This window comes from Pipra filicauda, unplaced genomic scaffold (genome assembly GCF_003945595.2).
Source record: "Pipra filicauda isolate LSUMZ 115617 unplaced genomic scaffold, ASM394559v2 scaffold2_size9829703_pilon, whole genome shotgun sequence".
NCBI lineage: Eukaryota > Metazoa > Chordata > Aves > Passeriformes > Pipridae > Pipra > Pipra filicauda.
Window position 1 is genome coordinate 9,089,448 of NW_024104421.1, and position 27,318 is coordinate 9,116,765.

The 27,318-nt window shown below is 36.3% G+C and overlaps 1 protein-coding gene across 2 annotated transcripts in view; it reads right to left on the bottom strand.

The window, feature by feature from the left end:
• IGF1 (insulin like growth factor 1) overlaps positions 1-23,726 on the bottom strand; it is a 47,413-nt gene extending 23,687 nt beyond the window's left edge. The window contains exons 1-3 of one of the 2 annotated variants that reach the window (XM_039383260.1): positions 23,443-23,726; positions 20,960-21,030; positions 19,072-19,228 (exon numbers count right to left, since the gene is read on the bottom strand). In XM_039383260.1, coding sequence (XP_039239194.1) covers positions 19,072-19,222 — 151 coding nt within the window. In that variant the 5' untranslated portion in view covers positions 19,223-19,228; positions 20,960-21,030; positions 23,443-23,726. The remainder of the gene's footprint in view (positions 1-19,071; positions 19,229-20,959; positions 21,031-23,442) is intronic. The other variant, XM_027715231.2, reaches the window with a different exon arrangement.
• Positions 23,727-27,318: the final 3,592 nt, after the last annotated feature.

Consider the following 27,318-nt stretch of genomic DNA (forward strand, 5'->3'; position numbering starts at 1 on the left):
CTAAACAGGACTGCAAAATTGATGTCTATGTAGCTATCCACTGACATGCAATTGCTGCCACACTGTGCAGTCACTGCCCAGCCCAGATATGGTAACAAAAGTTCGACAAAACTGCATATGCTGTGCGTTTGTGAGAGGAGAACTGTCCTTGAAACCTGGTTCAAAGATGATTCACCCTCAAAGGAGTCAAAGTCCTAGTTCAGGTAAGGTAGCTGCCAAATGCAGAACTTTGTTAGCAACTTTTAAAGGCTCCTCTCTCTTAAATTACACTTTCTTCTGATTCATAGTTTTCACCTCTTTCCAGATGAAATTTTTCTGCATTTCTTGTAGCACCTTTCTTTTACTGCTAATTCTCACCTCCTTTTCTTCTGTAAGCAATTCTGTTGTATAATGACTGTTTTTAAAAGAAATATACTGTATTGACTCTTAAATTCATGATGGATATCTCAAAGGTCAGACTAAAGGATTTCTTTTTTATTGTTTCTGCATTAAGAATACTGGAAACTTTTGAACAGAATTTCTATTAAATTTCAAAAAGTAAGTCTTTTCTCAACTGATTTTTCCAAGTCAAAATTACTTAGCAATTCTGAAAAATAATGCCTTCATCACTCATCAGCACAGTATTGACCCAGAATCCTCCAGAGAGATATCCTACCTACAGGGAAGTCACTGACTTCAGGAAATTAACCTTGTGGGAATATTGATAGAAATGGGGCTAGGCAAGAGCACGCAAGGCAAAAGTGTCTTTTCAATCCTTTGACTTATTGGCAGAATGTTGTGAAGAATAAAAGAAATTGCTTACTAGGCTCTACCACTTTATTGAAACGATGCAAAGGAAGTGTGAAAAGTGGAATATGTGGGGAATCAGAGTGAGAGCACAGTATTTTGTTGCTGGCAGATGTGTGCTAGGCTTTACCATTTTACTAGGGTGGTACAATTCAGTTGTTATGACACATCCAGGAAATAAAACAGAAAACACGAGCTGGAGGCTTGGAGAAAATTAAATGATGATGACTCAGAATTCACACCCCAAAGTAAAATGAAGATTAAACCACTGCACCAATTCGTTTAGCAAAGGACTCTGAAGCACACATGAAGAAATGGGCTTCAAATTTATTGAAGCTTTGCCCTGATCCTCAGATGAAGAGGGTAATATTAGAAAGCTAGTGTCAAGGGGAAAGGCAAGTATGATTACAGGTAAACTGCAAGCTGAGCTTATGTTTTTGCTGTCGCTCTCTTTTCAAAGTATTCTTTTTGTTCTTTGTGCAGTCAACTCTACATCTGCTTCTGCTGAAAACCAAAGAAAAGTGTTTCAGTGCCTAAAAGTGTTATTGTTTGACTCGTTTGGCTGGGAGAACGAGTCTCAAGTAACCTATGAACTCTGTGCCATATCCTTGCAGTAAGCAGAGGGCCTGCTGGGGTGATCTACTTAACTTGCCATTAAGTTTTATGTAACTGTTATAGTATTGTTTAAAAACAGTTTGTGGGATTCTCTGCAGTAATATGGCATATATTAACTTCTAGTTTGAAAGTAGTAGCCAATTTTTATCCCTTATGTAAACAGATCTATTTTTATTGTATTTACTGAACTGTCTTCCTAAGTTTGATAGACTATCACCTATAATTTATCATCCTTACTGCAATGTGGCATTTTGCTTAAAACTTTAACCCTTGCAGTGATTGAGTTATATGTGGGTAAGCGTCTAAAAAATAATAATTAGTTGGATCTGAATTGTTACCTAAATCAGAGGATTTCAAAAGCATTTTTAAAAGGTGAACAAATATCATTGCCTCATTTTCACACATGGTGAAAGTAAAACAAATACAGATAAAATTAGTTGGTTCAAGGTTAGGTAAACAAGTTAGTCCCACAGCCAGAAATAGTCATAGCACTCCCAGCTGCTTTACTCTCTATCCATTGTCTACCTAAAGAAACACTTGGTCTGTCCTCTGAAATCTAAAAGATGAGAGATGGTTTACACCAATTAGGCTTCTCATATTAGAAAGTCTAATTTCTGGATTTCAATATCTCACTATTTCTTTTTATGGATGCGAAATTTATAATTAAATTTTCTGTATGTATGAGGAATTGGTTAGCAACAAGATCCTCTTATACAGCATATCAAGAAATCAAGTGACTGTGGCTTTGATTCTGGGAGTAATCTGTGTCAGGAATTCCTGTGCACTTAAAGTAGTGGTTATAATTGCCAGATGTCGAAAGGCAAGATGGTGGTCTTGTTATTTGTTACCAGAGAAATTCAGGTCTTTTTATCATTGCCAAAGAAGCTGTAATACTTTCTACCCCAGATGATGATGTTTTATGGAGCCTTATCTTCTGAAAGCAGTCTCAAAACTCACTGAATACAGGGCAGCCTATGGGGCACAGTGAGCCTTTATTTAGTATTTTTATGCATCATAATGACAGTGCTAGTCTCCTTGGTGGATTATCAAGAGGGTAAAGGCTGCATTACACCACTACTGATGACTGTGGTCACATAAAGGCACAATGAGTCCATCATTAGTGCCTCTGGCTCACAGCTCCAACATACTGATATTATAAAAGGATGGGTAATAGATAACAGCAGCTACTCCATACCATGTCACCTGAGGCAAAGGGTACGTGTCATTCCCTTTACTAGTACCTGGCAATACTGAACTCTGTTTATCACCAGCCACTTGGCAACAAGAACTATTCTTGGTCAGTGTTTTGCTGCTGCCCTGCTCAGCAGCTCTGGAATTTCTGCAACTTGCAAGAATGAGGCAATTTCTGTGGCTCCAGTGAGAGCAGAAGAGGCAAATGATTCTCTGGAAGGGCGCTTACGGTTTAAAAAAAATGAGTGGAGGATTAAATTCCCAGTTTCTCTTACATGTTGTTCTCCATTGTTTATAGTTGTTGGGCCCAACCTATACTAAGTTAACTCGGGCTGGTAGCTAGACCATTTACTCAGCAATTTGGTTGTTCTAGGTTTTTTTTGCTGACTGCATACATTCTGGTGCATTTTGGCCCATTTGTAATGTTAAAGCTCAAGTTTATTGTCATCCATTAAAATTATCAGTATTAGCTCTCTTACTAGACTATATCCCTGTGAATTATATTGGTGATGAAACATGTTCTTACTATGTCTGTTATCTGAATCCAAACTTCCAGTGCTAACATTGGCTTAACAAGCTTTACATTTTCTGTTAAAAAAAAATACAAAGAGCTCATATTTCAAAATAAATCTCCTGATTTGTACTTTTTAACAGCTGACACAGCTGAGATTTTAAGCAGCTGAATGCACATATAATGCATTTTAAGAAGTGACATTGCTATGGTTATGAGTTACACAACAATATGATGTCAGCCCTCTGATTGGTGCCATGGTATTTAGCAATGCCACTTGGACAGGAAAGTTCACACACAGAAGCCTGTCCAACAGTTCTAAGAATTTTATATCTTTTGAAGTATTCAATATATTTCTTTATGTGTTGAAGCACTGGCCTTCCAAATCCCTTGTTTTCATTTTCCAGCAATCTCAGTGAACTAGGGGTCATTGGATTGTTTGCTTTCTCGCTGGCTGCACTAAAATCAAGCAGCCATCGGCTGAATTACTATAGTTTAATTGTGTCTAAAAAGAATTCAAAGTGTACTTTAAAACAGCATTATGAGTTCTTTCAACATAGCATAAGGACATAACACAAACCTAAGAGGTAGAGGTGGTTCACAGAAAAGGTGGATTTTCAGTACTGGCTCAAAATAAGAAGTTATGGGACTTTCAGTTTTCAGCTGCCTGCTTCAGCCAGAAGTTTTCTGTGATTATAGTTGTTTCAGCAAGAAAAAAATCTGCTTTTCATACAAATTAGGTTTTAGTTTTCCAAGACATCTTTCCATCTCCTGAAACTATAGGGAAACACCAAAACAAAAACTTTATCAAAATATTATCAATCTATACTGGCATTATGGCAATGATGGCCTATCAATTCCTTTGTCTGAAAAAAAAAGACAAATTGAGGCTGGCTAGGATGGACTTGACCAAAAAAATCATATTTATCTGTTTAGATTGTTCAGTTTTCCAAATGTTGTGTACAATGTAGTGATGCAGAATAGGGAAAGGAAGAAGGAAACCAGGTGACATACAAAGTGGCTTTTTATTTAGTAGATTACTGTCCATTGCAAAGGCTTGTTGTGTGAAAAAATTGTGTTTTTATAATGACTGTTTAGAAATGCTCTGGTGGTCTCTGCTAGCACTCACATCATAAAATCACTTGAATGAATTCTCATCCAGCAGGTAGTTTAACTGACTTCCCATGGATGGATAAGCCTAATTCATGTCATTACAGAAGATAGGAAATTGCTGAAGGTTTTGCATGCAACTCTGAGCTGACAGTGTGTCCTTTCAGCCAGGAGGGCAAATAGAATCCTGGAGTACATTGGGAAGAGTGTGGCCAACAGGTCAAGGGAGGTGATCCTGCCCCTTTACTCAGCCCTAGTGAGGCCACAGCTGCAGTGCTGTGTCCAGTTCTGGGCTCTTCAGTACAAGGAAGAAAAGGGTCTACTGGAGAGGGTCTAGTGGAGGGCAACAAAGATGATTAGAGGTCTGGAGCATTTCTCTTATGAGGAGAGACTGCAGGAGCTGGGCCTGTTTAGTGTAGAGAAGAGAAGACTGAGAGGGATCTCATTAACACATATAAATATCTCAAAAGCAGGTGCCAAGGGGAGGGTGCCAGATTCTTTTCGGTGGTGCCCAGCGACAGGATGAGCAGCAATGACCGTAAACTAAAGCACAAGTTTGACCTCAAAATGAGGAAGAACTTTACATTGAGGGTGTCAGAGCACTGGAACAGGCTCCCCAGGGAGGTTGTGGAGTTTCCCTCTCTGGAGACATTCAAAACCCACCTGCACATGTTCCTCTGTCACCTGCTCCAGGTGGCCCTGCCTTGGCAGGGGAGTTGGACTGGATGATCTCCAGAGGTCCCTTCCATTCTGTGATTTTCTGAACTCTGAGGGGTGCTAACGCAACTATAGTACTTGATTAACTTTTTGTGAACTGATTTAGGATTTTCTGTACCACCTTCTGTGGGTTCCTTCATTAGCTGAAAAGGAAAATTAATGTATTTATCTTCTTTCTTAATTGTTTTTAACCTTTCCATCTAAAATCAGATCTCTTGATGAAGAGATTTCAAGAATTTAGAGTTTTAAATGTCTCTGCATTGACTGCTGTTTATGACAAGCCACTTGACAACAAACCATATTCTCGGTCAGTGCTTTGCTGCTGTCCTGCACAGCAGCTGCTCTTGAATTCCTGCAGCTCACAAGAAGGAGGCAATTTCTGTTGCTCCAACGAAAGCAGAAAGAGGCTAATGATCCTTTTGAAAGGTGTTTAGATTTGAACAAAAAGAGAGGAGGATGACACCACTTTTGTTTCCAGCTCTTTTGGCAAAAGTGCTTTGTTAGTTCAGGTAGGATAGGATATATGCTGAAGCTGCTTTTGAGGTAGGGGCACACTTGCAGCTGCATGCTTTGGAGCTGGTTTTGGTTTTTTCTTAATTTTTACCTGTATAAAGGGAAGGTACTACTTCACTGTATCTCTAGGTTAAATTAATTGACATTGGTATTCTATACTGAACATGCAAAGTACTAGCAGAAATGTTAAAATTATTTTGGAAAAAAAAGTCCTTGCCATCTCCAGTTGGATATGAAATCACTAGAACAAAAAAAATTACAAGTACTCAGAGAAACAGATGATTTCCTGGGATACTGTTGCGTATAATACATTTGTCCAAAGGCTGGAATCAAATACTTCTATGATGAGCACTTTAGAGGAGTTAATGAGGAAAATATTAATTCTTACTGTATGCAGTGCTTGGATCTTGGAAGCCAATAATGCAGGAGACCACCCATTACATAGTGAAGGCAGAATAAATATTTGAATGATTTTTTTCCCTTCTCCCAAAAAGTGTGTATTCTGCATAACTATTGATACAATTTTTTTTAAAGACTTTTACTCGTTAACTAAAGAATTCCATTATAATATAAAACTCATTGGCCTATGACCAAAATTAAGGCTAATAGTCCCTGATTTTAACGAGTTCTTCAGACATATCTTCAGTCACCAGTTCTTTCATTAAACTCTTCTGTTTGCAATGCAGCACATTTAAAAATGAGTTTAATTCATATATTCCTACATTATTTGTTGTTACACAAAGTAATACCTTTCAATAAAATGTACTCTTTATATTGCAATGTATTCTGAATTAGTGCAGTAAATTTAAGTGCATCAGATAGTCTCATTGCAGGGGAGACAAGGTCTAAGTCACAAGTACATGAAACTCCAAAATAAGACATCGTAAAGAAGTTTGAGAGAATTTAAATTAAATTTTCCTGGTTAGAAGACAAAGAAAACAATGAGATATGCATTGTCTCCAACTTCCTGCCATGATTATAATTTTTCTCATGTTCAATATTCATCCAGTATTGTTTGTGGTGCATGCCTATGCTTTGGCATCTTGCAAATGAGGTTAGTAGAAAGGTAGCATTTACAGTACTTATTAACCAGTGTCTGTTCCAGAATGCCTCTTAGAATATTTATTCAAATTCAGCCATCATTATTTTTAGCTCACTTGGGAAATTATTAGCTTTCATCTGATGCCTCACATATTTATGCTAGAAATAAGAAGATTTCATACTAAGCGTATTAGTATGTTTAACGTCAGAGAGGAAGCCAACTCATTATGCCAATTCTTATTTTGAAGAGCTTTTAATAGTGATAGCTTTTTCAAAAGTAGTCAATAAGGTCCATAAGCAAAATTTAGACAAGTAGCTAAGGACCCTGACTGGTATTTCCAAAGATGCTGAGGCAACTAAAAACACAAGCATATGCCTAGAAGGATTAGAATTACAAAACAAAACAAACCACCTGCCTAGGATCACCTATCATAGATTTTAGTGGAAATAAGATATATCACTGCTTTTGAAAAATCTCTTGACTGTCCATCTGCCTCACTAGTGCCTAAAAAACATTGAAAGTCTGACTGATCTGCCTTTAGGAGCCTCCAGGGTCTCACTGGCTATTCATGAGATTTGTGCTAATTTTTGAAAATAGAGTAACATGTCCAAACAGTTTTCAATTTCTTAGATGTAGCCATCTACCTGCCACAGAATCTAGATTCATTTAGGCACTTCAACAGTTATATATGAACCTCAAGAAATTACAGAGATGGTCAATCACCAAACACGTGAAGTTTAACAAGGGCAAGTGCCAGATTTTGCACCTGCTATGGGGCAACCCCGGTTGTGTATGTACAGACTGGGGAATGAGAGGCTGGAAAGCAGCACTGTGGAAAGGGACCTGGGGGGTCCTGGTCGCTATCAAGTTGAATATGAGTTAGCAGTGCCCTGGCAGCCAGGAGGGCCAACTGTGTCCTGGGGAGCATCAGGCAAAGCATTGCGAGTGGGTCGAGGGACGGGATTGTCCCGCTCTGCTCTGCACTGGGGCGGCCTCACCTTGAGTATTGTGTGCAGTTTTGGGCACCACAAAAATTATAAAAAACCTTAAGCTATTAAAGAGCATATAAAAGAGGGCTATGTGAAGGGTTTGGAGGGGAAGCTATATGAGAAGCGGCTGAGGACATTCGGTTTGTTCATTCTGGAAAAGAGGAGACTGAGGGGAGACCTCATTGTGATCTTCAATATTCTCATGAGGGGAACCTGAGGGGCAGGCACTGATCTCTTCACTCTTGTAGCAGGACTTGAGAAAATGGCATGAAGCTGTCAAGGAATGTGTAGGCTGGATATTAGGGAAAGGTTTTTCACCCAGGGGGTGGTTGAGCACTGCAATAGCTCCCCAGGGAAATGATCACAGTATCAAGCCTGTTTGAGTTCAAGAAGTGTTTGGACAATGCTCTCAGGCACATAGTGTGATTCTTTGGGCTGTCCTGTGCAGGGCCAGGAGTTGGACTCAATGATAATTTTCTCCCATGAATAGTAGATGAACTTTAAAATTACACTAGAGACGTTTCAGGTTGGTTTGAGTAATGTTAATTTTTTTTTTTTTTATATACAAGTACCCTTTTCAAATCAGAAACAAACAGTATCTATTGATTGCTCAAAAGAGTTTTTTTGCTATATTTATAACACAGAAAGAAAAATATCAGAAGTTCAGCTGGTATTTCTTAGGAAAAACAGGTGACTGGTTAGAAAGCAGTGGGAATCCAGTCAAGGGAAAATATTTGTGGTGCAATGATACTTATGGCCAAAAGACCTAGGAAAATCAATGATCAATGTTTTCTTTAGTGAGTAGAGTACTCTTCCATGAGTAGAGAACTCATGGAATAGATTTCCTCAGGCTAACTTCCACTATCCTCAATGAACTGAGCCAAAGCCAATGGAAGTTAGCAGATAACTTTGAGTATCCATGGACTCCCAATTTTGGATTATGAAGTGAATAAACTCCTGGACAGGGCCAGCCTGGACTATTAACATTACTATTTTCCCCTGGTTTGGCATCATCTTCGTCCCTTCTTTATTATGCTACATATCAACTTTTCCGTGCCACTGTCTCTATCCTCTGCCGTATGAGAGTGTAGAAATACATTTTAAAAAAGTATTACCTTCTAAAAAAAAATCAACACGGTATTCCCACCTGTTTCATAATTCAAATATGATTATTTTGCATTTGAAATCTTTTGCACGTTATTTGATTCTTGATCAGTGTTATTTATTAAAAAAAATTGTTCTTGTTTCACTGATTTGAACTTCATCTGTTTCACATCAGAATAGAAATTTCTATTTGAAAAGAACAGCAGACAAAAAGAATATCACCACTTATGAATTCTGCTCATTTTATTACTCTTCATCTTAGCGATAACAGGAAATAGTTGTATTTTATTGCATCAAGTCCTAGTGCTTTCGAAACTGAAATAAAATGACTTTGAAAGAAAAATTAGGATAGTTGACTTAATGCCATTAGAGATGAAGTTGTAGAATTTCATTCTATTGCTTAAAAAAAGAAAGATAAGGATCAAATTCTAGAAAATATCTTCCCATTTTCTTGAATGAACAGTTTGTCTTGACCATTCCATTTTTTTAAATGTTTGTGTCTTGGGATAGCTATATTAAATCTCTGCATGTAATTCCTGAAATAGTGGTGGAACTCCTTAAGTGTATGAAAATCATTCATGTATCTCATACGAGATCATCTTTCATGCCTTTTAAATGCAGAAGTAAACACATAACTGAAGTAAGAGGATGTTGTGGAAACAGTAGCCTCATTTCTATCCCATTTCCCTCAAACCAAATCAGCTTGGAATGGTACACTGCACAACATTGAAATAAACTAAATTATATACATATTTATTCATAGAAAACATAATTAATACTTTCTTGTTTTTAGTGCTATACTCTGCTTCAAAACAATACAGTTATTGAAAAGATTTATCAATATTTGAACAACCTAAAGTACAGTTCCTCCCCCCATAGATGGTTTGGAAATTTTAACTGCTGTGGTTACTGTTCCTTGCAAAGCAATCACATTAGAGAAGATCATAAAATGTGGTTATCTTTGAAGTGGATCTGTGCTTTTTCTATATTGCCTTGGGTGAAGTGGGGAGCTGAAGTGAGGAGGTAAAGGTGCTTCGTGATGTTTTTTCTACTCATTGAATGGCTTACAACCACAGGTGGTGTTCTTTCTTAATTCAGTCAGATTATTGCTTTAATGGATGAGCTCACTGGGTCAGCAGCAACTATTTTTTAAATCTTCAAAGTCATAGAATAGTTTGAGTTGGAAGACACCTTTAAAGATCATCTAGTCCAACCCCCTGCAGTGAGCAAGGACATCTTCAACTAGATGGGGTTGCTCAGAGCCCTGTCCAAACTGACCTTGAAGGTTTCATTGCCTGAGTATCTGAAAACTCTATGCCTATTGTATCAATGAGCGTCTCAAAACTATACTTGAGCATCATTTTGTGTCTTTTCTCCACAATGGTACCATGATGGAATGCACAGCATTTTAACAGAGAAAATGGTTCTTTAATGTCATCTGATATTTAGACGTCACTCTAGGTTTTAAATATTATTACTGTTTTCTCAATTTCTTGAAAACTTGCTGGGAAATGAATATTCATAGGAATAGAAATGAACCTGTGTGGACAGCAGTGTAAAAAACTGCTTCCTTACTTATGCGTGGGTAAGTGCACCTGGTCTTATGCAGGAAAAAACCATGAAGGAATTTTACTTAGTATGGCATGTAAGAGTATATTCTATCTATTATATCAAGAAAAAAAAGATAGATAAGCTTTTCCCTTGTACTTTTCCTGTCTCAGGGTGGAGTGCGCTCTCCAACACGATTCACACTTAGACTAAGGCCTGGGAGTTCTTAAAGGCCAAAGGAGCAGCTCTAACAGGTGTTACCTGGACAAGGCACATTCTAGGTTTTGCTTAACTGTATAATACCATGGTAGCTAAAATAAGCTTGGTTTTGCTTTGGTCTGAAATGTAGTCTGTATGAGTGTATCCTTATCTCTACAATGAAGTTCATTTTATGGTTTTGAATAGATTCATCCCAGCAAAAATTTAGGCTCTTAATGGAGGGTCCTTACTCAACTGAATTAACTAGCGTAAGGATATGATTGCCTTGTTTAATTTAGTGGAGAAGGAAAAGTATGTCCTACAGGATATTCATAACTTAATGAGAGCTCTGAAAGTTTGTTAGTCCTCTCACTGACTGAGTAGCTTGAGTAGGTTGCTGATTCAGAATCCTCATTTAAGTGTCCAAAAGCAGATGGAACTAGTCTGAACCAGAAGCTTCTTATTCTGGATCAAACTCTGTTTAGTCTTTACCATTCAGAAGGTATGTAGATAAATGAAAAAGATGTATGTCTAGAAAGATCTGAATTTAAAAATCTTTTGTCTGAACAGACATGAAAGGAACAATATAGTCAATAATGTAAAATACAAAGGAGAACTTTTCTAATACATCTCTCCTCTATATAAATCATGGAGGTATAAAAGCATCCTATTCTTCCTAGACCCCTATCCTTCCTTGAAACAAAAAGAAAAAAATCCAACAAAAAACCACCAAAAACATCATAAGGAACACTTTGATATTACTGATTTACAAAATATAAGTAGGGTTGTAATGCAAATTGTTTCACTAATACCTCTGTTTTTCATTCAGGGCCATTGATTTAGAGTAAAATGACAGAAACAATTATAAAAAACCCAGAAGTGTTCTAAAAGCAAATATATGGTGGTTTTGCATTTAATCTTAGCTATATATTTCAGAAATAAACATGGCTTTTATTCAGGACATGTATTTGCCAATAATACATCTGATTAAACTAGGAAAATTAGACATACTATCAGTAGCTTGCTCCCAAATTACACAAGAAGAAATTAGATACATTTTCAGTAGCTTGCTCTCAAATTTCTTCAGTCTATGAGTCACCAGATTCTTCCTGCCAAACTAAATATGTCTGTGAAAGGCTGGAAACTTTAATGGAAAGAAACATAAAACTTGAAATACGTAGGAAAAACTAAGTTTTTTTCATGGAAGACCTGTTGACTAGTAATTCAGGAATTCGGGGGATGTAGAAACAACTTATTACATCTTACTCGTCCACAAAAGTTTCAAGGTGTGAAACGTATACAACTTAAATCTGCTGTGGTAACCTAAAATAGATGTCCCTATTAGTTTTTATGTAACCTGAAGTAATCAATGAAAACTTACAAAAGGAAGCTGTAAAAATTTCGTTATAAGAGTAGAAACTCATGCCTAATCATTTTGATGGGGCTGAGACAAGTCTGAAAAATATCCCTCTTTTGTAAATTGAATTTATTATACGTGGTACGACACAGCTATCAAACATAATTAGCAATGTACTCATCTTTTCAAATCTGCAACCAGAATGGCATCTTCTCTACATTTTTCCCCACAACACTTAGGCTTTTTACACCTTTGCATAAGCCACATATTTTAAAATAATCTTTAGCATACAGACACATGAAATGCAGAGTTTTTGTGTGTAACTTAAGTTTTATCCATTGCCTTAGTAGGCTATGGCTGTTAATTAACATTCTTTTGACATCAAAACAATTTTCAATAGTTTTACTTACAACTTGCTGTTTATGGGATTTAGGGGCATTAAGTGTTTACTTTTTTGGAGATAGAAATAGTAAATAAGTATTCTTAGAATATTTATTTTCAGAAAGAAGACATACATAAGTTTTGTTCAGTGAGCTGGGTTAAGTCAGAATGATTTGAGACAACCCCTTCTTTTTCCTGCAGACTCAACCTTGTGTAAATTTCTGCCCAACACACAAAGACAGAAACACCATAAACAAATAGTTCTGTATAAAAAAAAAATAATTTCAGGTTTGTGCGTGAGTCATAACTTCCTAACAGAAGTGCTTTAAGAGGGCACACTTTCCCCACTTCCACACTTTTATGGGCACATAAGGAAGCAGAAGGTTCTGCTGTTTGGAAGCATCCCATTATTCTAGAAGAGTTAATTTGCAGAAATGGGAAGACTGGGATGGCAGCTGAATTTCAAAAGTAAGATGGGAAACATTAAAAAAGAAAAGAAAGAGAGAGCTGAGCTCTAAATTATTTCTTTGATGACAGGAATCTATTCCAGTTTTCACTAGGAAAGGAATTAACATGAGGTAAGTGAACACCTTCCATTCTATCTTGTATGAGCAAGAACATTGAAAATACATGAAATTTGTCTGCACATGGTATTCAATCAGAAAACACAGCAAGTATCTCAGATTTAGATCTTATTTTTGTAGGAATTTAACTGTCCATGAATTGGAGTGACCCTCTGGCCCCTCCAAATACTACATATATGTTAAAATTCCTATTCTCAGAACCTCATTCACTGATGCAAACATGAAATGTGCCTGTCATTACTTAACAATTAGACCCAGTACTTGACCTTTATCTTTCATAGTAGTTTTGCATTAAATGCACCACAAAGAAAGTATGAATTAATGGCTTTTTCTTCCTCTCGACAGTGAAGTTCCTGTGGTTATTAGCAGGGATAAATTTAGCATACATTCTTCAATAAGTATACATGTGTGATATTTCTTTTGTCTTGATTTCTAGACTGAGAAATTACTTAACTGTTGGTTACCCCCTTGCATTTGTTGTCGTATTTTTTAACAATTAAGCTTGTACCACAGCTAAATATTGGCATTTGGGTATGGTTTAGTACACAAGTTCAGATCCACCCTTTTTTAGCAAAGATCTGAGAAGAAAATGGCTCTAAGTCTCTATTTGATTTTCAGTGATGTGAGAGGTTTGAAGCATGCATGAGAGCTAAAGTGCTGAATAAACCCTAGAGAAATGGCTGTATGAACTTCCATCTTTGAATGAGCACCCCGTATAGATTGCCCTAGATGCACAAGTAGTCAGTGCAAAAGGTTTTAATTAAGAGAGTGTGTAGTTCTGCTAAACTGTATAATTTGCTTTGTGACTTCTGTTACTGTTGATCAAGCATTGCAAATGCATCATTAATACCAGAACAAATGCAGAGGTCTCTATACAAAAGTTTTGGCCAATTCCATAAAGCGTATGAATTGAAGTCAGCAAAGGGTTTTTCTTGGTATTTAAGATTCAGTGGAAAAGTAAGAGGGGCAGCTATGCCAAGAATTCATGCTGATCTTGCCAAGTGCTTCTTTGAGTGACTTTATCCAACATGAGACTAAACAATGTATTAAATACACATATAGCAGTTAGGGAATCAAATGTCAAATAACAGCTTCCCGTTATTTGAAACCAAATCTGGAACTTGGTCTAGTGCATAGAAAAAAGGTAAACATCATAAAAAGCACTAGCATCTCTAACATCTAACAGCTAATAAAGACACGTATAAATCGAACTTCTGGAGAAACTGTACTTCTTTGGTTTTGGTAGGAGACGCTTTTTGCAGAGTTGTTTCTTGTTGAAATTTTGATCAATTATTTGCTTCCAGTCACTTCATTAAAATTATCATCACCACTACATTCCCGCTTAATGAAAAGGTTGAAAAATTATTAAATCCTTGGTGACCTGAGGAACTAGCTGCAGAGAAGACCTGCTAGCAGGGTCTAAATTTAGTGTGTTTTAGAGGATAAATCCTCCTAGACTCACTGTGTGATCCATGGAGGAAGAAGGCAGACCCTCTCTCTCCGTTATTAAAGAGGTAACTTAAGAAGATTAACCTCACTAAACTAGGGTTAGACTTTATGAACACTCCCTATCCTTTGTTAATGTTGTAAAAAATAAGAAAATTCTTTCAAAGACTGGCGTATTTTCAGAGAACTTCCTCAGTGTTTACTACCAGGAACAACAAAGCACATATCAAACTTATGTGTCAGCTATTTGGCTATACAGTGATACTATTCCAGAGGACAGAGCTGTCTTTCTTACAGAGGTATGTATTAGTAATTGTACCTATAGTTCTGGTTCCCTGAGCACTGACTCTTCAGACTTGGCTAGAGCTCCTTTCCAGGTTAGTTTTCCTATAAGGAAAGTAAGAAACCTGGGGATAAAGATTGACACACCCAAATCTTCCATGGATGCAGTATTTGGACATGAATGGGGCATACAGCCAGACCAAGGAACTTAAAAACACTCTTAGATCTTGCTGTGTGAACATAGCCAAGATGACCAGCACTTTTTTGCAAAGATTTGTAAGACTGTCACTGACACCACAGTCTGTGTGTGTCCATGGCAGCTTTTCAGCATGCCTCTGCTGGGCTTCCAACACTAATGCTCCTTTCAATCAGGGATGCAGAGAGGAGCTAATGACTCATAGCTCCTACAGGTATGGAGTACTTAAAGAACTGAGTGCCATGCCATCTCTTGTAATTATGTTGATAGGTTTGACAGGCCTAGAAACTTTAATAACATCTTAAAAGCAGATTTTCTGAAGTAAACAAGAAGCTCTTAACTAAAGGGAAATGGAAGAAGCAAAATGTAATTGCCTATTGCTATACCACTTATTTCCTCTTTTCTAAGGCAGCAATTCCTCCACAGACACCTTAGTTCTAGAAAGCAATGAGATCTGATGACAGCTCTCATTACCCAAAATTATGTTCACCTTCTTATTCTGATTTTCTGATAATTATAAACTAATAGTCTTACAGCTGGGGATTTTCCAAAGGACAGCACACAATTTTGGTTGTCTTATTGGACAAAAAAATGTAGAAAAAATCTGCAATAATTCTCCACAAAGCAGTTGACACAGGGAACATTAAGTTGGATACCAGAAAAAAACATCTTTTATGGTATTCACTGTTTCACATATGGAAGCATGTGCTAGATCATTCTCCATTCTCTGAAGAATATCAGAGGAACTCCATTGTCTCAGGTATCTAAATTCTGCTCCTTCTTTTCTATGCAAGTGATACTTCAGAAGATTCAACATAAGACCAAAGCAGTGTTTTTAACAGAAAAAAAAGATAGAATTTTAATTCATGAAGTTGATTGTCATGGTTTCAAATAGATGTTGCCATCTAACTGGACTTTAAAAGTTAGAAGACTGAAAATGTCTAAGGAAATAAAAAACCTGTTTCTTTATTGGCACTCATATGTATTATTAGCCAGATTGCTATGTATTTATTGGAAAAGGTGTATTTTCAAAGGAGAAGAAACTAGATCAAAAAGAATATAGCATTTTCTCCGTAGAGAAAACTACATAAGCTTTCCTTTCTCGTGGTAGTAATAGTCCTCAAGAAAGAGTATGAGAAAGAATTAAATGATTGTCCAGCAAATTCCACACATACAAATAAATAATTTTTTGACTAATCTACAAAGTAAATTCCTGTGATAAGACTAGACTATTTCAGGCAAAATTTATCCCCTTCTAGATTATCACTTCCGTAAGTTTTCTGTTATTTGTCCTTTTAGTTTTTCCAATATTCTCTGCTCTCAGCATTGTTTTGTAATAAGTGTATCATGGTAGACCTTCCTAGACATTAAAATTCAAGTGAATGATGAAGCCATCCCACTTTGCTTCATGACTGTTGAATCCAGAGGTTTTGAGACTAGAGAAACATTAATTGAGAAAAGCTGTGTTTAAGTGTAGCCACTTGTGTAGCAGTGGCCAGGCTCTCTGTTGGCTTCTCCCAACAAAACCTAGCACACAGGAACTTGAGCGGCAGAAATTCTCCTAGAGAGATGTTCCTAGATAAAAGGTGGCAACAAACTGCTTTTCTCTGGTGAATCATGGGAGAAAAAAAAGCTGTCTGAGGAGTAGCCATTGCCTGTTGGAATTGTGACCAAGGAAAAAAGCAAATTTTCTATTTTGGGGTTTGTGCAGTGTTCTCCCCTAAAAAAACTTTAAAAGTGCTTCTTGACAGTCTATCTCATGAAGAAAGAGTGGTAGAAACTACATTTGACTTCCTCTTGAAGTCAATACTTTCCTTTGTGTGTGGTAAGCAGCTGGGGCATCTCCTGAAAAGCTGTAAAGAGTTTCCTTTTATAGCTAGAAAGTTGGGCAAAGTAGACTATATAAAGGAAATTTTTGTGTTCCAGTCCTAGCCATAGATATAGCCTTGTGGTTGCAAAGTACAGAATTTCAACAGAAAGTAATACAGCTATTTCTATCTTCATTTCCACCCACAGCTCCCAAGGAATAGTCAGAAGCTTTGACCTTGAATCTGAACCAGGAGTTGCACCTCAGCCAAAAGGTATTCTTTATATTTGGAGTCTCTAGTGAAATACAGAATGATGGAAGAAAAAGCTTCCCTCACAGCTATTTCCTGTGCAAGTTAAAGGCAAACACTACCATTGATTATACTTTATTTAAAGGAACCAGAATATGAGAAAGGAAGGCTTAAAATACTACTTTAATTGACATACTCTTTACAACAAAAGAAAAATATTCACTAGCTTTGGTAGTACATTTGCTATTTGCTTTACCAGTGTTAACTGGGCTTACTTTTTCCAGTTCTGTGTTTTAGATTTAAGGAGAAGGCTAAAACAGACTAAATTGCTTCCTTGTGAATCAGAAGTATTCAGGTAGAGGACACACATTACTTAGCATCCAAGGGGCCACATACATATTAGCTTCATAAAATTCCTATTGAATGATGCAACTGCAGTATGTTGATTACAACTTTGCAAGACTTTCCTAAAAGTGGTCATTCATAAGTAAAAGCTTCCACACTTTTCCATATAAAACAAGGTCAACATTTATGGAGTCAAGTTACATTACTTCAAGTAGAAACTCAGAATGTGAAAAAAAACCAGAGAAAACTTAAGAGAAAGTCTTAACTGACAGCAGATAAAAAAAATCAAGATTGCGAGAGTAATGATCTCCTTTGAAACTTTGGAAACCCGTTCAGGTATTTTAAAGTAAGGATGACTTATCTTAGGGTAGAGATTTGAAACAGATTGTGAAACCTTAGAATAACCGAGATTGAAAACAAAGAGATTTATTGCTAATGGTTGGCATTTCACATAACCTCTTACCTTGAGGAACACAAAGTACACATAACAGTAGGTCTGACAGCTTGGCAGTAACAGCTACTCTAGTGGTAAACAAGAATGATAGCTCTCTGAACAAGCAGCAAAGACTTTGGTGGGAGAGAATCATCTAAGATACATACACAGTAAAAGAAAAAATGCTATAATCTTCTAAGGATGTAGTATATATCTCATTGTTTTCTGGTGCAGAAACAGGAGTGGGAGATGTCAGTCTTCCTTCACATTCATTCCAGCCATAAAGTATTTGTAGGGCACTCAAATAACCCCTTACGTGTAACGGAGCTGCTGATAAATATAACGAATTTTGATGTATAAGTGTGTGAACACCTAAAGAGTTGGTAGAAAAATGTAAGTTCCTTTATGAGAGATTCCAGTAGTTTCAATATTGTGCTTAGCACCAGAATACTAAGTTCAACAGCAGCCTAGAATAGATGCTCATTAACAATAACTAAAGTGTTAAATACAGAAAAGAAAGGTTATTTTGTGACTAGTGAATTACTTTGCATATACAAAACCAAGGTGCCCAGTTTCAAAAGTGAACTATAATAGGATGTACCAAGATAGTGAAAATGTCTACAATTTATATGTTGAGGAAATTAGGATTTTTTATAATTTAGAAGTGCAAGAATCTGAACTTCTGCTTTTATGGCAAGCAAGGAGTAAATATTGAAAGCAATAACTCCATGAACAGAAATTAATAGGAATAGGGTGGGTATGATCAAAAACCCAAAAATGATGGCTTAGAAGACAAGAATTATTACTGGACACGAAGGATGGATAACCTCAGAAAAGAACATCAGAGAAGCATATACTGTTTTTAAAAGTAAATGCTAGCTTCAGAGGCTGTAAGAACAAAAATTCTAGGATGTTTTGAACAAATATGTTAATGAATGCATTCAGAATGAATGTATATTCCTAGCTAAAAGTTTCATTAACTTTGTTATTTGAGTAGCAAATAGCTGAAAATCAGAAATAGATTTCTATTCCTTACAAGGTGAATATTTCTTGATCCACACAATCGCAGAGTTAATTTTATCTGTTGCCTGTACTGGTGTTAGTGTTTATTATGTCACCACACATGAATTTTCCTCCACCTGTATTTAACTGATGAAGCATGTGGATCCTTGGACGTGGTAACTTTCTGCTTGCTGCCGTCCAACTTTTCTTTTTTTCAAACCAGATGTTGAAGCTAATGCGTTTTTAATATGATACAATGTGTATTTAAACTGTTTACTAGTAGTCTGACATAACAGGTACATGCACCTCTGCCTCATGAATGTCTTGGGTCTAGTATGTGCTTTCATTCATTTAATTTCAGTGACAGGTCAGTGGAAAACAGTAATATAGCAGGTGGAATAGCAGCAGCTGCAAAGAGGTTAAAAACAATAAGAAGTCTGAAAAGCAAAATTCATCAGAAACTCAGAGAGGTTGAACACAGGCGAAAATTTATTCTTTACTGAGACTTCATGGTAATTGAAGTCTTGAGTGTCTCTGAGATAAAGGATACTAGTCATAGTCGGCAGCCTCGGTGACCATAGCTAAGCCCATTTAGAGGAGTAGAAGACTCCAATGGATTACATGGAAAAGTTTAGCAGTTGAATGAAAGAAAAGGTTGACTTACTGAAGTAAAAGCCTCTGTCTCCACACACGAACTGAAGAGCATCAACCAGCTCAGCACCACAGAGTGTTTCTGGGCCAGCAGCAACAGAACTGGTTAAGGTAAGCAAACACAGCCCAAGGTAGAAGAAATGGGTGTAGGACACAGTGTGCATCTTCACCTGCCAAGGAAGCAAAAGCAGTGTCAGAATTTCCCAACAGAGTCTTAAAGAAAAGAACTCCTGCACCCTCGTGAGCTGAGCATGAATATGTACTATAATTTCTTGGACAATAACTGTACTATCAGGAAATGTCTCATCATAATTTTGCAATGGTCTACATATTCCAGTCCATGTATTTTGTGAACTGAATATTTCCTCTGGTGAACATTCTTGGTTCACATTCACAAGTAAGTTAGGGATCCCTGTAGTGACTACAATTTATGGTTGCTCCTGCAAGAGGAGGATATGGGGGAGTGCAATAGACAGGCAAAGGGAAACCTGGAATGATAGAAGTAAGGAAGAGAACTTCGAATTGGTTTGTCTTAGACAGATAAGCTGAGGGAATATGAAATTTGCCTGCCAATGTACTGTGGGAAATGGGGGTGGCATATGATGGAGAAGAACTATTTAAACTAAAAGCCAGCACTGGCACAGGAATAAATGGCTGCAAACTGAATGGAAGGAGATTTGGCTTAATAGGAAGAGAGTTCTTTATTAGGACTCCATGATTCTCCAGCTACCTTAAAAAGGAAAATACCAGGACAAACCAAAAAAAGTTTCAAGGTACAGCTTGCCAGTGTTACTGGAACTGATGTGGGACCTTCCATAGTAGAGAACCACAACCAGTGACTCTTACAGTCTCCTGTTACTAACAGGCAAATATCTGGAAGCATTCGAGAAATGCAGCCATGCTTCATTGATGTCCATTATATCCTCTTAGTCAGGAGTGGCTATGAGGTATACACAGAGGTGATAATTCTTTTCTCATTTGCATTTGGTTATAAACTATCTTTTTTCTGTACTTATGATTGAAGAAAGGCCAATCCTCAATGGGTGTAAACTTGCACCATTCCATTTATCCACTTCCTTTAGTATCAACTTATGTCCAAAGATCTTACCCAACATATCAAAGAAGATGGGTTTGTTTGTTTGTTTTTTAATATTAGGAAGAGCTATTTACCTGTAGTAGCAGGACACTGAAGAATGTGCTTAATGCATACTCTGAACTTACTTAGATCGCTTGCCAAAAATGCTAGTTTCAAAAGGTGTAAATCTGAATTTAATTTCATTTTCTTTCAAGGTTAACATCAGTATTGCAGTCAGGTAAGAAGTTACAAATCTGTCTTCCACATACAGTTAAAATTGGCTTAAAACTGCTTTGTATTAGCAAACTAGTACAAAGTAATTGAAGTAAAATGATTAATCTTCCCTGAAGTTTCTTTCAGGGTTTCAGGGACCATTTAATCTTATTTCTTCACTGAACTTTTGAAAAACTGATGAAATTGTCTATTGTCAGATCAATTGGGATCTGATCCAGTGGGGTATTGAGTCTTCTCTAGTCAATAACTTTTAAGAATTCTTATTTGCTTGGCAAGGGATCTTAGTACCTTGCTAGATGAGTCCCCTATTTCCACTATGACAATAATGAACAAATCTAAATCCCATGATGTATTATAAAAAAGAATGAATAAATATTTTCCCATTCACAAGAGTCTTTAGCCAACTTTGCCATGCAAAACCCAACAAGCTTGAATGCACAGACATGACTGCAATGGCAGATGGAAAAAGATTAGATTATAAATGAATGATGGTAATGAGGCATTATTTCCTGTAATGATTCCATATCTTAACAACAACAATTTCTTTTTTCCTTTGCCATATTTTTGAATTTATAAGATAAATGTGATGCACCTGCAGTTTAAGATGGTTCCCAGTTCTGAGGAGGTAAAGCAGAAAGCTGTTTAGCACACTGCCTCAGAAAGCTGAAAGACATTACAAATACAAGAACATTATGTATTTAGCAATTTGTTCTCGTATAACATTTGGTCCAGAAATAAACATAAATTTTAGACATTTAACAATTTTTTATTTTTCAAGACTTCTCAGCTGGCTTGCATTTTCAGATAAATATCAGCACTGAACTACGACAAAACAGATTATCTACTGTTTTTCCTTTAGTGGAAGCCAAGAAGGCTGCACAGTATAAACCACAGAGAATTTCTAACTTTATCTCCAAATTTAACAACAGTCAAGAACTTTCAAACACGTAAAAACTTTGCAGAAAAGAAAACAGACTCACATGTTTCTAGGGTTCAATCAATTATTTGATAAATTAAGTACTGTTTCATTAAAACTACTTCCAAAACATAGTTTAAAACTTTAACTTTACTTCATCATTTTAATTAAACACAACATTAATTGATTCAATATGTTTGTGATAAAATCAAAGCTCCACTTTATGTCTGAGAGGAATATTCTTGAGAAAATACAAAGTTGTAATCCAATATTGCTTCAGGTTCTCTACAATCAAGCAGAATACTTACATTATCCCCAATTTGACTAGAAAGTTGAGAGCTTAAAAGAAAAAGCTTTGCCATGTGGGTGGGGTTTATTGAAGCATCTAATTACATTAGGAAATTGAATACAGGTTCAAGATGAGCCTGGTTAAGCACTTCTTTTAGTTGCATAGAATGACCATATTTTCACAGCTGGAATTTCCTTTTTTTTTCAGTAAAATAGCCAGCTTTTGCTGCATTCCTCTTTTAACAGTCCAGAAGAGTGGCACCACAAAGGAATGTCATATACGAACACTCTACATCTCATTTACTTCTTAATTCTTCTATGTAAGTCCTCTTTGCCTAAAAAACTATCAGTTGACAAAAGTTGTGCATAAGAATTCTTCACATACTCAGTCATTTTAGTAACATGTAAGAACATCTGCAATAATTATAAATACCTGGAGTGGGGCAACATATTTATGGACAGTATATTCTATAGAAAGAAATCAAAAGATATATACTCAAAATTACATTTTACTACAGAGAGGGTGGGCCTGATTATCAAACCATAGTAGAAATATGTAATTATTATGCAATAACAGTATTCACTAGTAATTATTATATAAATAAAGCCTATATACTCTAGAGCGGATCAAGGTTTAAATACTGTTAACTTTGAGTAAAGAATCTGGGCTACATGCTAACCTAAATCAATATGTTCCATTGATTCCAAGGAAGCTTGGCAGGATGCACAGCTGAGGAACTAGCACATTACTTTTATGTCTCTTAGTGCCTTGCTCAATACTTTAAAAAAAAAAAATCTTCATCTTTCAAGTATATTGGAAGGGATGCCCACTTATACATTAAGGGAATGATTTCATCCATTACAATTACAGACCTGTAATTAGGTCATTAAGGAATGAGATAAGTGTGTTTTAAGTGTAAGACATTGTAAAAAAATAATTAGGCCTTAAACAATTAAAACAGGATAATTCTTTCAACTGCATAAATCTCCTTGCAAAATATTAAAAACAAAAAGTTCTTGACGGATGTAAATTTGCTGATAATGGAAAGTTGAACTGGAGCCAATTGACAGAAACAGAGGTCAATGCACCTACTGAAGTCAAATTTACCTAAGACAGTTTATATTATTGTGCAGAAATTATAGGGTCATAACATGAAACTTCATATGCAAACTTTCCTGAAACAGCCCTCCCTAGAAGGGAGAACTTGGAGATGAACATGTAAGGGAATTTCCATTTTCTTTATGTACAATTGCTTAAGCTGTACAAATATGCAAGGTCAGCAAGAGTCGCAGCTGGTTTCTAATGTAGAAAACAAACTGAACTTCTCATTTACTTTTAATTTATGAAAGCAAAAAACAAGCAAATGCTACGATGCTGCCAGAAAATTGCTGCAGTGACAACATCCCTTGAAAGTTTCCTTGTGAAAGCATGAACATTTTCTCTGTAATTGTGTATAATAAAACTGCAGAAACTTAACATTTGAATAATACCTTTTTTCCTATAAAACCCTGCACCTGCAGAAAATAGCTAAAAGTTCTTGTTTTCAGAAGCATTCATTAACAATATAGACAATGATGTAATTGGACCTTTTAATAATGACATAACTGAAATATTACAAAGTTCTCTGAATAGAAGTGAAATTTAAGACATGTATATGCAATACTTTACCCTTACAGTCATCTATGTAATTGCAACTATTACATACAGCCATTTTCCAGATCACATAAAATTGCATGTTCAGCAATTTATAAATAATTCTCAGTTCTAAAATAATGTTATTGAAAAGTGCACAATACTTTTCAAACCAGAAGCAGACAATACACAGCAAAATAAAACTAAAAAATTATTTGAAATAGTAATAAAGATTTACCTTCAAGAAATCACACAAGCAGCACTTAACTAATTGTGTTGAAAGACTGTTGATTTTTTCCATTGCTTCTTAAAAGTGCAAAGTCTGGAAATGAATTTGTTAGCAGTAATGATGAGAAAAAAGAAATCCAGAGAGATGTGAGATGTTGAGAGCAATGTCACATTTCAATATTGAGGACTTTATTCCATTGCGCAGGCTCTATCTGCTCTGATTTTAGCAGTGACAGTGAGATTTAGCAAACAGAAGAGGGATTTAGAGAAAATCCTCACATTTATCTACATTACACAGACACTGTAGACAGGAAACAGCTGGGGGAGCATTTGCCTTCTCTCTCTCTCCCTCTTCTGGCAAAGTTACCGAGTAAGGACTTTTTTGGGCATGGTGACAAATAACATCATACCTTTGCATTTTAAAACTAGAGCACAGAAGCATATTTTTTTCCCTTTAAAAAAATATGAATTAGTGACTGAGGGGTTAGCAGACAAAAAGAGCTTGTGCTGCCATGAAAAATAAGAAGATGCATTCTAGTTAACTTTCAGATAGCTGTGTTTGCATTTGTATTTATGTGTGTGTGTGTCTGCATTTCAAATACATAAAAACTTATATACCTAGGGGCAATGTTTGTATATATGCATACCTTTGCGTATATACACACATTTTATTTTTGCATAGAGGCATAGGTATTTTATTTATATAGTACAGAAAAGCAGGCAGTCAGTTATCTATGTTTTTCTTCATGCGTCTTTATGTTATTAAACTTGGCACGCCTATATGCTGAGTAACAATTAAAACCTCCAACTCTCTGTGTGATTAACCCTAAAATAGCAGTTTGTAATTTGCTAAAAATAACAAAATTGTCAAGCGCTACTTGTAAATAGGGCAAAATAGCTTTGTGATCTTTCAGCAACCACACAGGGGAAATCGTATAATTTCCTAGAATTTACAGTACTATAAATATAGTAGCACAAGTAGCCCAGTTTGGGGGGCTTCTATGATGTGTATATTAAATCTGCTGTTGTAATTACAATGTGATTTCCCCCCTTTTGAGTAGTAATCTTCAAATTACTCTTGATAACAATTTACTTGACACTGGGAAAGAGAGAATTCAACTTTATTAGTTCTGCGATACCTAAGTTTTGCCTTTTTTATTTTTCTTCAATTATGAGTATATTATAAATAACACCAGCTGGCCAGCAACATGCTCTCACGGGTTATGATGTCATTCAAATCCCTCAACTGTGTTAGTGGCTTGCAATGTGCTCCAAGCCAGCTGTTTTTCTATTTATAATGTATGCTTGCCTTTCAATACTTAGCTATTGAGAATAAAGTTGTGATGTTGTTTTATAGATACAGTTTGTACTTGTTACCCTTTGGATTTGTAAGATGGCATTTAAAAGTAGAGGACTAAACAAGAATGCATCTCCAGAGACCAAATACATGTCACAAACAGTGCATGATTTCCATAAAAGCTGTTTCAGAACATTGCATTTTGTCCCTGTTAGCTTCCACTCAACTGAGAGTTGCATGCTGAGGTGCTAGCTGTACTTTATTATTGAAAATAACAATTGAGATCATGTTGGCCCAGATCTCTTCTCAGTTTTCAGATCCACCTTGAACTATATGGTGCTTGCCAGGCAGAAAGGACACATTTAGTTATTTGTATCCTCTATGAATGGCTAATACTCTGCTCTGTGCAGTTTTAAACACTGTATGGCTAGCTAAGCTGATTAATCTTAGAAAGGGATTTCTTTTAATGTAACATAAAGGCAGAATCACAGGGGGCTTTGAGGTAAGTTTGCTTAGTTCAGGTAATACTAATAGTTCAAGTATTCTGATACACATTTGTACTGCAGGTGCTATATTTTAATATTCCGGTCTGTTTTATTCTTCCCTCTGCATTTGAGAGGTCACTGCATAGTGGCACCATTCTACACATAGCTTGATAAAGCCTGATGCTACTTATAGTATATGTATCACTTATTTCACAAGTCTTGCAGAAGAATGTGGGATGACAAATTAACAAAGGTCTGACAATATTTTTTTTTTTTTTTGCTTTTACTGTACTACAGGTGGGTGCCCATACTTCTACCTTTTTCTTCCTGAATAACAGAAGGAATACCACTCCCCCAGTGCCTGAGCTGCAAACCCTTGTCTCTCTCTGCACTGCTTGCTTTCTCCTAGGTTTCACCAGGCCTTTCTTGGCATGAGAGCAGGATGCAGTAGAAGATGCAACTTTTGGCTTTCAGGGTAACCAGACAATCAGTGTCTCTAAACAACTGATAATCGTGTTTGCCATTCTGAACACTTTTCCTCAATGCACCTCACCAGCCTGAGGTTCTGATATACTTCACTTATTTCTTTTGGTTCTTGTTTTAAAGTGCTTATGCAGTTACATACATTCCCTTGAATAAAATGCACCTGTTAACTACAGAGTTTATGGCAGTCATCAAAATACTCAAAAAGATGTCCAGGTCAAAAAAAATTATTTAATTGGAATGTGTATAGTTATTCTACATTAAAAGAATATAGCATATATATTTTTGTTTGGCTTCTTAAATATGACCTGCAGTGATATAATAACCACAAAGACATATTAAATGAGTGAGAGATGTAACAAGGTATTTAGGAATTTATGTGTCCTGATCCTCATCTTTTACACTTTAATATCCGTATGACATCACTAACATGCTCTGAAGCTATAGAGTTCCTATGTCAATTTTTCCAGGGACAACTCCATTTTATAGAAGATAGCAAAACTAGAAATAATCATTTATCCAAATTAATATACTGTCCCTCCTTAAATCCTTTTTAAAAGGGTAGAAGCATTGTCACAATGCCTGAAAAAGTCTGAACTATAGTAAGGCAACCAGTGTGCATGCCTCTTGCATTCTTCTGTATTAGATCACTCTTACCTATATACAGTTATTTGTAGCTGTTTTTCATTTTTTACTTTGGGATTACAAGTTTTCTGGAACCAAGATAGAACCACTATAATAGATATCACCTGAGAGGGTGATAGGGTGGAGAGCATGGTGGGATAAAGCATGGAAGAAGACAATAAACATGGTGGCTGGTGAACAGCTGTTTTTCATTATGTGAAAATAGCAGAGACAAGATTGTCTTTGAAGAAAGTGGTGAAGGGGTGTATCTTATTAATATGAAATTTGTGTTGAAGTTAGTGATTAGTTAGGTATATCATGGAAAATTCCTTTCAAGTTAAAAGTTGAGAAGTCAAGAACAAAATCATCTTACTAATTCATTTGTTTTTTAAAAAAAAAAAAAACCTCAAACACCTTTTTTCATGGTGACCTAAGCAGTGTTGTCGCTAGATGAAATCCAAGTAACAAATGTGGTGGGAAGGATGCGGGCACGCAATCTGAGCTGTCATTACATTGCCAGCGTTGAAGAGACACTAAGGAGAGAGCAGTGCCATGGAAAACAGTTTCTCACTTGGGTGAACAGGGAAAGTGCGAGCTTCATGATTGAATTTTAGAGGGTCATGTAAATTGAAACCTTTCGCATTCGCTGATGAAGAAAAGCATAAGTGTTTCAAGAGCAGGATGGATGTGTGAGAAACTCAGTCCAGAACTACTGCTTGTAGGCAGTAGTGGTAGAAAGAATCGATGTCAGTAACAGGTCAGAATTAATCTATGGACTTGTAAACTGAAATTACTGAGTATTTCACATTTTGTAGAGTAAGAATAGTAGCTTTGCTGAGATCAAAAGGCGGCAAGGACTTTTCTGCTTGCAACTAGCATGCAGAGAGTATGGTGAGAATGCTCTGATGTAATAAAGTACTGTGTAATTTTAATTTATAGTACAAATTAAAGTAGCTACTATTTTGAATATCTTCATATTAATAATTAATATTAATAC